The sequence below is a fragment of the Nansenia antarctica genome (assembly GCF_963989245.1).
Source record: "Nansenia antarctica genome assembly, chromosome: 9".
NCBI classification, from domain to species: domain Eukaryota; kingdom Metazoa; phylum Chordata; class Actinopteri; order Argentiniformes; family Microstomatidae; genus Nansenia; species Nansenia antarctica.
In genome coordinates this window covers 34,696,641-34,707,383 of record NC_137679.1, presented here as the reverse complement: position 1 = coordinate 34,707,383, position 10,743 = coordinate 34,696,641, and the positions used below count along the sequence as shown (strand labels likewise).

The following is a 10,743-nucleotide window of genomic DNA, read 5'->3' as shown; positions in this document are numbered from 1 at the left end:
TACAATACAATGTGATGTTAGCATTAGCCAGAGTTAGCATCGGCGGAGAGAGAGAGAGAGAGAGAGAGAGAGAGAGAGAGAGAGAGAGAGAGAGAGAGAGAGAGAGAGAGAGAGAGGGCTGTGAGGGGATAGAGAGAGAGAGGGGGCTGTGATGGCTAGCTGCTCATAAAGAGACAGTGAGGACTCTTACAGCAGACGTGAGGGTAATGATTTGAGTAGCTCGTTTCTCGGGGGGGACAGCTCAAGGCAACCACATCACCTCTGTAATGGTCCATATGACAGTGCTGGGGGGAACCCCAATGAATTGAGCCCTAGCACTTTCAAGTAGATCTTATCTCCAATGATTGTGATAGTGACCCCTAACCTGTACTTATTACACACATAACCTACGATAAAGCTAAAGAGGAATTACAACACCATCTCCCACCATGGCCTGATGCTCCTGTGAAATATCACCCCATTCCTCATGTAACACCAGTTTAACAGACAGACAAAAGCCTGTGAGCAGATTTCACATGAAAGTGTGATTTAGTCCAGGACTAGGCTTAAGGCTTCTCTGTGAAACCGGCCCTAAAAGACCTAATGCGATACCACAAATGGTCTGAGTTATATCTCTCTCGTTCTTTTTTCCTGTTTTCTAAATGGAGCAAGACATGGCCCATTTGTGACCACACGGTACATGTTTCCAGGGGAAATGACTTTAACCCTTGTGTGATGTTCACTTTTTGGACCCTTTCGTACTCTTCGGGTCCAGTTGACCCGGGACATCATTGGGGTTTTAAAAGCACTTGTCTTGACACGGTGCTCCTAGTCCCAAGGGTGACCCATACAAGGGGGTATACTCAGGGCGCAAGAAAGCCCCAAAATAGCCCATAATATTAAAGGGCGCCTCCTGTGGGCACAAACAGGTACTGTACCCAATAATGCACAATAGGTACTGTGTACACATTCAAAAGTGCATATCTTTTGTTCTGGTGGATCTAGGGGGCTGCCCTTTGGAGAGGCTGGAGCAGAGGATGCTAAGTAACAACCCACAAAGTGTCAGACCCCTGGGAATAGGTGGGGCCGAAAGACAGCATGATGAGTAGAAGCGTTTTTACGCACATGATGCCCCTAACTTTGAAAATGCAAAATCCACTATAATAAAGACCTGGGTGTCATAAATCATACTTATCTAGGAAAAATGTTAATGAAACAATGTTTTCATTGCTGTTTATTATTTTGAATTTATATTCTTAATTGAATTTCACATTTATCTAATTATAATCAAAGCTGTAAAGAAAATACAGGTGATGAACAAGAATAGAAATGAAAGAACCAAACTAAGATTGTTTTTGCCAATAGCTATGAAATACATCTCTCAAAAATGTCTGCAAATGCTGAATCACAAAACACGAACGGAATGTACACTGTTTTCACTGTCACTGTCGAAATACAGTATTATGTCTGAAAAATCCCAAATAATTCTGAAATACCACTGGCTACAATTGTGTGTGCATGGGTATGCCTGTCTACACAACACATGAAGCACAGAATGTGACAGTGTGTGTACCTCAAATGTACTTTTTGCAGTTGCTGCATACGTTCTGTACAGTGCAAGAAAATGTAAAAATGTTTACAATGTTGCACTTCAAAGGGTAAAAAGTGCGAGAGCAGATGGCTTCTTGGCACGGGAAAGCTAGAGCAGAGGTGTGTGAGTGAGTGAGTGAGTGTCAGTGTGAGTGTGTGTATGTTTATGTGTGTCTCTGTGCATCCGGGCCTAAATGACCCGAAGATCTTATGAAGGACATAAATGTGTTGGGGTATTGTAGGATGTGTAAAAAAATTATTTTTTCACTTTTACATGTTTTTCATAGAAAATAAGCCAAGGCCATGGAGTTTCATATTGATCAAATGTATTCTTGTACCATTTCTCACCAAGTAAAAATGTAAAACGGGTCAGGTTGACCCGAACACCACACAAGGGTTTTAAAGCAGTGAGCATTAAGGATGGCAACCTGTGGGCTTTAACTAATGTTAAGACAAAGATAATGAGGATATTAACCACCACAGTGAGTCTTCTGAAAGGATGTTCTGATATTCCTTCTGATCCAGAGTAGCGTTGGACGGTACAAGCTCTTGGACACTTAGGTTTCATCCCTCTGGTTTGTGAAAATCCACTCTTAATTCCCTTGTGAGATGAAATGCTAACCCTACGAAAACATTTGAATTGACATATAAAACTCAAAGCCACCTTCTCCTCCCCCACCTGAGAAAGAGAGAGAGAGAGAGAGAGAGAGAGAGAGAGAGAGAGAGAGAGAGAGAGAGAGAGAGAGAGAGAGAGAGAAGAGAGAGAGAGATACTGAGAAAGACAGAGATACACTGAGACAGACAGAGAGAAAGAGAGTGAGAGAGATTAACAGTAAATGGGCATCTGGAGAGGGAGAAACTTGAGAGAAACCCACACAGCCCCTCTACCCCAGGCTCACAGGGCAATGAGGAGATTAATTACTGCCGAGTTGACCCAAGGAGACCCAGAACAGATGATCCCAGATGCTCCAGAGAGCTTTAGTGCCCGGCTAGCTGTACGTCCCAGAGTGGCGGGAGAGACACAGAGACGGTGGCCACGAGGCAGAAGGATGACACTGTATGTGGCCTTCACACACACACACACACACACACACACACACACACACACACACACACACACACACACACACACACACGTACTCTCTCTCTCTCTCACACACACACACACACACACACATAACTCTCTCTCTCTCACACACACACATGCACTCTCTCTCTCACGCACACACTCACTCTCTCTCTCACTCTCTCTCTCACACACACACACACACACACACACATTCCCACAGTGTGAAGCCTTCACATGCCACCCTCTTGCTGTCTGTTGGTTCATCTTGGGTTTCATTTGTAAACACGGTGTGTATAGGGAGCCATATGCTAATCTACCCCACTTCTCTCAGCAGGCAAACGTCACAAGAGGAGAATTCTGTGTAATTACAATAGACACTCTAAAACAAAGGCCTTCACTTTCAATGAGTCCTCTCTGAGAAGGAAGGTTACCTCAAGGGGGAATTGTAATGAGCAGATGGCTGAGTGCTCACAGGGCAGAGTTAGACAGTCCCCCTTTTACAGTCTGCCATCTAGCATTCTGAGGTGAGTGTGTGTGTGTGTGTGTGTGTGTGTGTGTGTGTGTGTGTGTGTGTGTGTGTGAGAGAGAGAGAGAGAGAGAGAGAGAGAGAGAGAGAGAGAGAGAGAGAGAGAGAGAGAGAGAGAGAGAGAGAGAGAGAGAGAGAGAGAGAGAGAGAGAGAGAGAGAGAGAGAGAGAGAGAGAGAGAGAGAGAGAGAGAGAGAGAGAGCGAGATGCTGAGAGGTGGAGCGATCACCGGAAAAAGAAAAGACAGGGAAGTGTATTTTCTGAACTGTACGTGTCACAGAATAGTGTCGTTTTCGGGCCAATTGCTGCCAACATTGACAAGGTGATGATCGCGGGAGGATCACTTGCTAAACCAGGGTTGTGTTCAGATTCTCAGGGTCTGGCTTTATCCGCCTGTCAACGATGGCAGCCATAATTGGCCCTACATAGGTTTTTCCCTACTGCATGTTGTTTGTGTGGTAATGACAAAATTCTTCAAACAAACACTCAATGAAGAAAAGAATAACTCAAAGCAAGTGTTCCTTATATTTTATTCTATACCTTTTAATGTCATCCAGTATGTGTGCTTATCAACAACCGCATTTTCGCTGCATCGTTCCATCCAGTCACCACCATCCATGTTGTCGGCTGCGGCCAGCGCTGCAGCCACGTGTCCATGTGACGGTGGTGGTGCCGGTTAGCACAGTGTCTGATGAAACACAGCCAGTCAGTCACACCATACCTGTACAGCTCCATTATTGCTATAACCCATGGTTCCCCATTTTGAAACACAGAAAAAAATATATTGATATCCATTGATTGATAGCAAAGCAGTCAAAATTACTGTCCTCCCCTGTAGACGGGGCTGCTTGAGAGCTAGGGAAACGGTCACTGCCACTACAAAACAGAAAAAAAGCCTTCTGATAGAAAGTGACGTAGCATGTAGGCTAATGTCCCACTCCTGCACGTTAACAAAGTCAAGAGATTATACAATGCGAACGATATGTTGTCTTTTTAAAAAACACATGATTTTTTTTGAACGATGATGATATGAACCTGTACATACACACAGTTTGGAGAACATTGCTTATCATATCTGTTATGGTCATGGCATCACTTATAAGAATCTAAAATAAATACAGAAATATAAATAGGTCCTATGGAAATATTTAAATCTGTATATGTAAATATACATTGACTTAATATGTTCCTAACATCAGAATATGTGACATATAATATAGTTCAGCAACAGAAAAAGAAAAGAATGTTAAGAGAAGGTTGTGAGCTAACACCCCTCCATGCCCTTCCCCCCCGTGGCCAGTGAGAAGCACAGGAGTGCCAGACACTGAATCAGACTCTTTTTCCTAACACATACAGTATGAGGTTCTGGCATTAGCGCTAAACTGGGCTAAATCTGTCTCTTGTTCACACTGCACAACAGCACACTTTGGGATTAAACTCACACCCATCACGTTGTTCTGGTCTGACCGGGTCAGCAGTAAAAAAAAAAAAAAGAAAAATTTTCTAAATAAACACACACAGAAGGAGTCAGTTGCATTAGGCTCTATGAATGTGTTGCTACCGCTTGCTTCAGAAGCCTTCCTATGCCCGGGATGTTTGCTGAAGGTTAAGAATGAATTTGTGGGTCTGCATGAGTAATGAAGGTGCCAAGTAAACACAGTCTCTCTCCCCCTCATAGCCTCAGGGAATCGCAGGTTAAATTTTGCTGCTGTTACACATCTAATCCCCAATCAGCTGATTTCATTACAGGATGCACCACTGATTCACCAACCCATATTCACGGGCCAGTAATATAGCACAAAGGCAAGAGGGAGTCGAAGATTAGGTTGTGAAATTGGGAGCGGCCCAAATGGAATCAAGAATGTGCTGTGTTACAGAGATGGCCATGAATAGGAAATGTAGTGGATATGCTTCTCCTAGGCTCCCGTGCTGGGGTCCATACTGCACTAAGGCCCAGCTGAGAGATCCCCCCCCTCATCCCCTATCCCCTCCAGTACTGGCTAGCATGCTAAAGCTACCCCTAGGCCAGAGCACACTAATGCTAGTGCTAGGCCAGGGTATGCTAAAGCTAGCACTAGGTCAGAGCATGTTAAGGCTAGTGTTGGGTGGGTAAGAGCATGCTAAAGTGAGCACTGGGTCAGAGCATGTTAAGGCTAGCACTTGGCCAGGGCATGCTAAAGCTAGCACTGGGTCAGAGCATGCTAAGGCTAGCGCTGGGTCCGGGCATGCTAAGGCTAGCCCTGTGTCAAAGCATGCTAAAGGCCCACATGGACAGGGCAGAGGAAAGCACAATGACATGCATCTGCTGCAGGGGAAGGAGGACAGACTTCCTCCAGCCCATCTAAACTAATTTGGTCTTTTTACTGAATTACAGAACGACCACAGCCAATGTATTTGTTCCTGTTTGCCCTGAAATGAATTCTGAATGTAGTGGCTCTTTGCATTTGGACTAGTGGTCACACACTTCTGCTGCTCTTCAAATGTCCTTCATACGCTACTGTATGTTGTCTCTGTCTGTTCAAAACAGCCAACCCTCTGTTATGCTAGACAGAGAATGTAAAGAAAACAGCTCTTACTTGGCATGAGTGAATCGCTGTTTCTGTTTTTGCCTAAGTTCTCTTGAAGGATACCAACTTGGCAATTGGTATCCCTACAGACAGACTTCAAACAGATCGCAACAAACAGTCAGAGTTGACGGAAAACAACACAATTCCTTTGAAGAGTGAACAAGGTGACAGAAATCAGGATGTTACAGTGAGGGAGCGCGGCCCTCCAGTAGATGAGAGACAGAGCTGCCATGCTAATCCACAAGTGACGGCTCCCTGAGTGACAGCGGCAGAGTGCGCTTATTGATACACTACGCACCTCCTTATCTCTGCTAATGGTTAGGTCTGACAGGTCAGATCCGGCCCAGCCAATCGATCACTGTCCAATGTCTATCTGTCCTCAGCAGTGACCTGTGCCTCCATCCCCGCCCCCGCTCCCCGCCCACTCCCTCCTCCTCAGACACGGCCCAACTCCCAGCCATCGACCCCTGGCCACGCAAGGGGCTGGCCTCTGGCAGACACACACTGACACATACTGTTACCTGAGCAACACCCCTAAGCTAGCTCAACCCCCCTCCCCCAAATCAATATCCAGCCTGGCAGACATCCACCAGTGCTCATCAACAATCATAGGGTAGGGGCGACATGTATTCAATGTCCCTCCCAGAAACAAGCACCCCGTCAGCCCTGAGTACCCCATGGGGTGCCTGTCTACCTGTCAACCTCCAGGCTGTCTGTCTGTCCTTCCACATCACTCCCGCAATATATCAGTGTCTCCTCCGATTTGGGGCCTTTGACACGCAAACCCTTCACCGAAACAGTCACATTTTTACAACTAGTCGACTTAATAAGGTCATATTGCAGGAACAAAAGCGACGACGACGATGACAACAACAGAAATGGAAGACTTTTGCTTCAGATATGTGAGACACATCAGTCTGTTAGCTTTGTGTTAGCAGCCCTAGCGGCGGCAGGCTTAAATGCTAACACTGTAGACATCTAAGTAGACATCTATATTCCAGCCAGTGGCGCCTGTGTTGACTGAGGCGTGCGAGCCTCGCCTCCCCCTCCCGCCGAGTCTCTTCTGAGGGGATGCAAGCTTCCCACCGCCGGCCTGTCAGGGAAGCAGGTGCCACAAGTCAAACAGATACCGATGGGGGAATAAATATTTCAGCGCTTTGTAGATAGCTACTCGCTGCCACACACAGACATGGTGTTAAACAACAACAGCAACGACAACAACTAACACAACAACAACAACCACCACAACAACAACAACAACAACAACAACAACAAACAGACAGAGGAGGGAGTGAAAGGTTTTAAAATGTGATAGTGGTATGTTGATAACCTTTAGGTGAACAACAGAATACCATCAAAATCGACAGCCTGACACACAGCAGACAACAGCATGAAATAGACTAAACATAACAATCTGTTCTAACAGCCCCTGAACTGCCATGCTCTCAAACCACAGTTTGGTATATTAGCTACAGTAGAGTACCTCCACAAAGTGACAGTGTTATTCAATAATCTAAATGAAATTCAGGTCTAAATGAATGACTTCAGGGTAAGGAAAGGGCAGGGATGCCACAGAATGATCAATTGCCCCAATAGGACAGCTGTACTCATGTTCAAAGCCCTTTTATCAATGGTAACCTACCTACTGCGTCTAGTACAACTCAACTTCATTATGGAACTCTATCTGTTTAAGAAACATCAGCAAACTAGAGAGTCCCTGGCTCCCTGCTAGATAAACAATGCTTCTGTGATAGACTGTTTACCTTCGCCCAACAGAAAAACAAGTGGATGAATGACAAGCAAGGTTCTCTGCATCGATGCAGTGGCTGTGTGTGTGTGTGTGTGTGTGTGTGTGTGTGTGTGTCTTGTCAGGCCTGGCTGTGAGACTGCTGAGGCTGTAATGAGGGAGAGACCACGACCACTGTGCACTTCTGTCAACTAGCCCATGCTCTCCTGTAGAGGTCAAAGGTCGCGGGCCCTGTCTTGTTAAATGAGGATGTTGTGGCTGAGTGGCGTGACTGTGATAGGGACCCAGCTGTGAGTAGAGGAAAAGCTGCTTCTCCTTCTGATGTGGGGGAGAGGAACGGTGTGTGGAAACACCACAGCATTCTTCCCTTCTATGGACGACTGACATGAGACATGATACATCCTTGTGAGGGGAGGTTGGTGGAGGTAGAAATCTGAGGACAATGTCAGGGTTCCACCTGACCACCATACCATGAAGCCCCTCGTACTATGTCATCCAATTTGACATATCCACCATTTTGATTTCGCCTTAACCCTTCCTTGTCCACCTCCTTGTCCACCTCCTTGTCCAAAGATTGTAAAACCCAAATTTGAGACCAAAAATAATATCAAATGTGCATACATTCAACATGTTCAACTCAACACTGGCACTCATATTCATATTGTGGAACAATGTCTGTGTTGTAAAGCAGCTATGAGAAGTAATGCACAAATTAATAAAACATTTTAGAGTGGCATATTTCTAGGTCAAGCAGCTCGATAACAGTTATCCTGATAGGGACTATTACGTAACAATAAACCTCCTCGCCTGTGTTTCCCCAACTATCTGTTTCCTGTGCGTTTGCTACATCATCTGACTTTGACATTGAAGTGTGGCGAAAGATGGCACTGGGACCACAAGAGACTATTGTCTTTTTTCTAGCATTGGATCTGAAGGGTTCATAAGAGGTAGCCTAAACAAGTATTTACACAAAAGCTGTGATGGAAGTCCTATTACGTTTGGGGGAAAGGCAAAACTCCTCCTGGTCAGTCAGGCAAAGATATTGCCTTGCATCAGGATACAGTGACACCATACACATGCTCAGTCACACACACACACACGCGCGCACACACACACACACACACACACACACACACACACACACACACACACACACACACATACACTTGCACACAGATTGCAGGGCTCAACTTGTCCTTCTTATCCCCAAAAACATTTGCAGCATGAGCTTGGAAGACAAAGTGAATTTGTTAGGACACGGTCGAGGACTCTGCAGTAAGCCCGGTCGCTAACATCCAGTCTCCCGACGGAGATAGAGGGCCTGAAGCCCACTCAAAACCCCCTGGTATTACTACAATACAGTGGTAAAAAACATGAGGACACACAGGCCAAGAGGAGGAGGGGGGGGTAGATGACTCCAGAGAAAAGTCTTTTTTGGTTTCCTAAAATCTCTTCTCAACCTCTGAAGGTTTTGCAAAGTTCTATACATTGGAATAAATAAGTACAAGTCTAAATAGATACATTTAAGAATCAACAATATGTGATCCTGTAGTAGTGGAGGATGATAGAAGAACTGCTCTTATTGAAGCATGTCTTTTTCTGCTAAAAAGGTAGATTCTGTTTTTAGTTTTTTTTTTTAGAACAACACCCCAAAAAAATCTATACATGCAGGTATTAGTGCATAGGTTCCTGCGAAAAAAGTACTATTCTGTCCATTTTATATCCCTCTTACCAAACACCAAATCCTATCGATGAATTTGGCATAGTTAGAAATAAAAAATGACCTTTTTCTTAAGTAACGTATCATTTCACACCCTCCTATCCCCTGATTAAGATATCTATTAAATATATTTCTATGCTTATACGAATATGAATACAAAAGTGGACAAAAAGCAAAAGAGCAAAAAAAAACAGTAAGTCTAGAGAGTTACCTGGTTAAGCCGTTATCTTTTTTCTTTTCTTTTTTAAATCACAGTTAAGATTAAGTTTCCGGAGGAAAATGATAATAAAGATTGAAAACACAGTGAAGCTTTAAAGAGGGAAAGAAAAGGACATCATCACGCAGGAGGAGGAAGATTGTTTTGGGTCTCAGTCCAGGAGGGTGTGATCCAACCTCACAAATTGGAGGGTAGTTTGGAGCGGACGGGTTCTAGTTCGGAGGAGTAGGCCCCTGCCGGGTCTTTCCTGGGCGGCAGGGCCGGGGAGGCCACGGGGGGGGGCTGAGTCTGGTGGCGCAGGTGCCCGGGTGACAACGCTACGGGGGGGGACTGAGTCTGGTGGCGTAGGTGCCCCGGTGACAAAGCTACCGGAGGAGTCATGTGCCCTGGCACCAAGCTACAGGGTTTGGGCACCAGAGTGGGGGAGGAGAATGGAGAGCTGTAGAATCCTATGGGCTCCATGGAGGAGCGGGGGGGCGAGGAGCGCGGGGGTGAGGAAAACAGGGGAGAAGAGTGCGGGGGAGAGGAACGTGGGGGAGAGGAGAGCATAGAAGAAGAGTGCGGGGGAGAAGAGGAAAGCAGAGGAGAGGAGTGTGGGGGAGAGGAGCGCAGGGGTGAGGAGAGCATAGAAGAAGAGCGCGGGGGAGAGGAGAGCATAGAAGAAGAGCGCGGGGGAGAGGAAAGCAGGGGAGAGGAGTGTGGGGGAGAGGAACGCGGGGGAGAGGAACGTGGGGGAGAGGAGCGCGGGGGAGACGGCGAGTGGCCTGTGGCGTAGGCCACCTCCTGGGGCAGGGACTGGTGGGAGCCGGACAGTAGTTTCAGTTCCTCCGAGAAGCGACCCAGGCCCAGCGGGGACTCTCTCCCCGGGACAGCTGCCTGGTGGTGCTGCTGCTGGCAGGGGGGCTGGGGGGCAGGCAGGGAGATCTGGGGCATGAGCAGGGAGCTGTGGGACCCCGTGGCACTGGAAGGAGAGCTGTAGTGGAAAGTCCTCCCAGCCACGGGGCTCTGTACGGTGGGGCTGGGGCCCAGCGGGGTGTGGCAGGGCGAGGCGCTGGCCGAGCTGGCCGAGCCGTACAGGGCCAGGGAGGCCAGGGCAGACCTCTCCAGGGAGAGCTGGGGCAGCAGGCGAGACCGGAGGCTGGCCAGGCTGAGCTGGTCCAGGGAAGAGGGGGAACCCTGGGGCTGGGGGAGCTGCTGGCCTGTACTGAAGGACGGGGAGCTGGGAGGGGGGGAGTGGAAGAGGCCGCTAGGAGTCCTGCTGCCCCCCCCGCCTGCAAACTGCTGCAGGGAGCCCACTTGGGGAGGCTTGGGGGGTGGCTGGCTGTGGAG

The 10,743-nt window shown here is 47.2% G+C and overlaps 1 protein-coding gene across 1 annotated transcript in view; it reads right to left on the bottom strand.

Annotated features, from left to right (window-relative positions):
* Positions 1-9,591: 9,591 nt before the first annotated feature.
* Positions 9,592-10,743, bottom strand: part of hcn4 (hyperpolarization activated cyclic nucleotide-gated potassium channel 4) — a gene marked incomplete at both ends in the record, with an annotated part of 72,001 nt that continues 70,849 nt past the window's right edge. Inside the window, one exon of the mRNA XM_080539719.1 lies at positions 9,592-10,743. This exon is cut by the window's right edge and continues 180 nt beyond it. Coding sequence (XP_080395845.1) covers positions 9,592-10,743 — 1,152 coding nt within the window.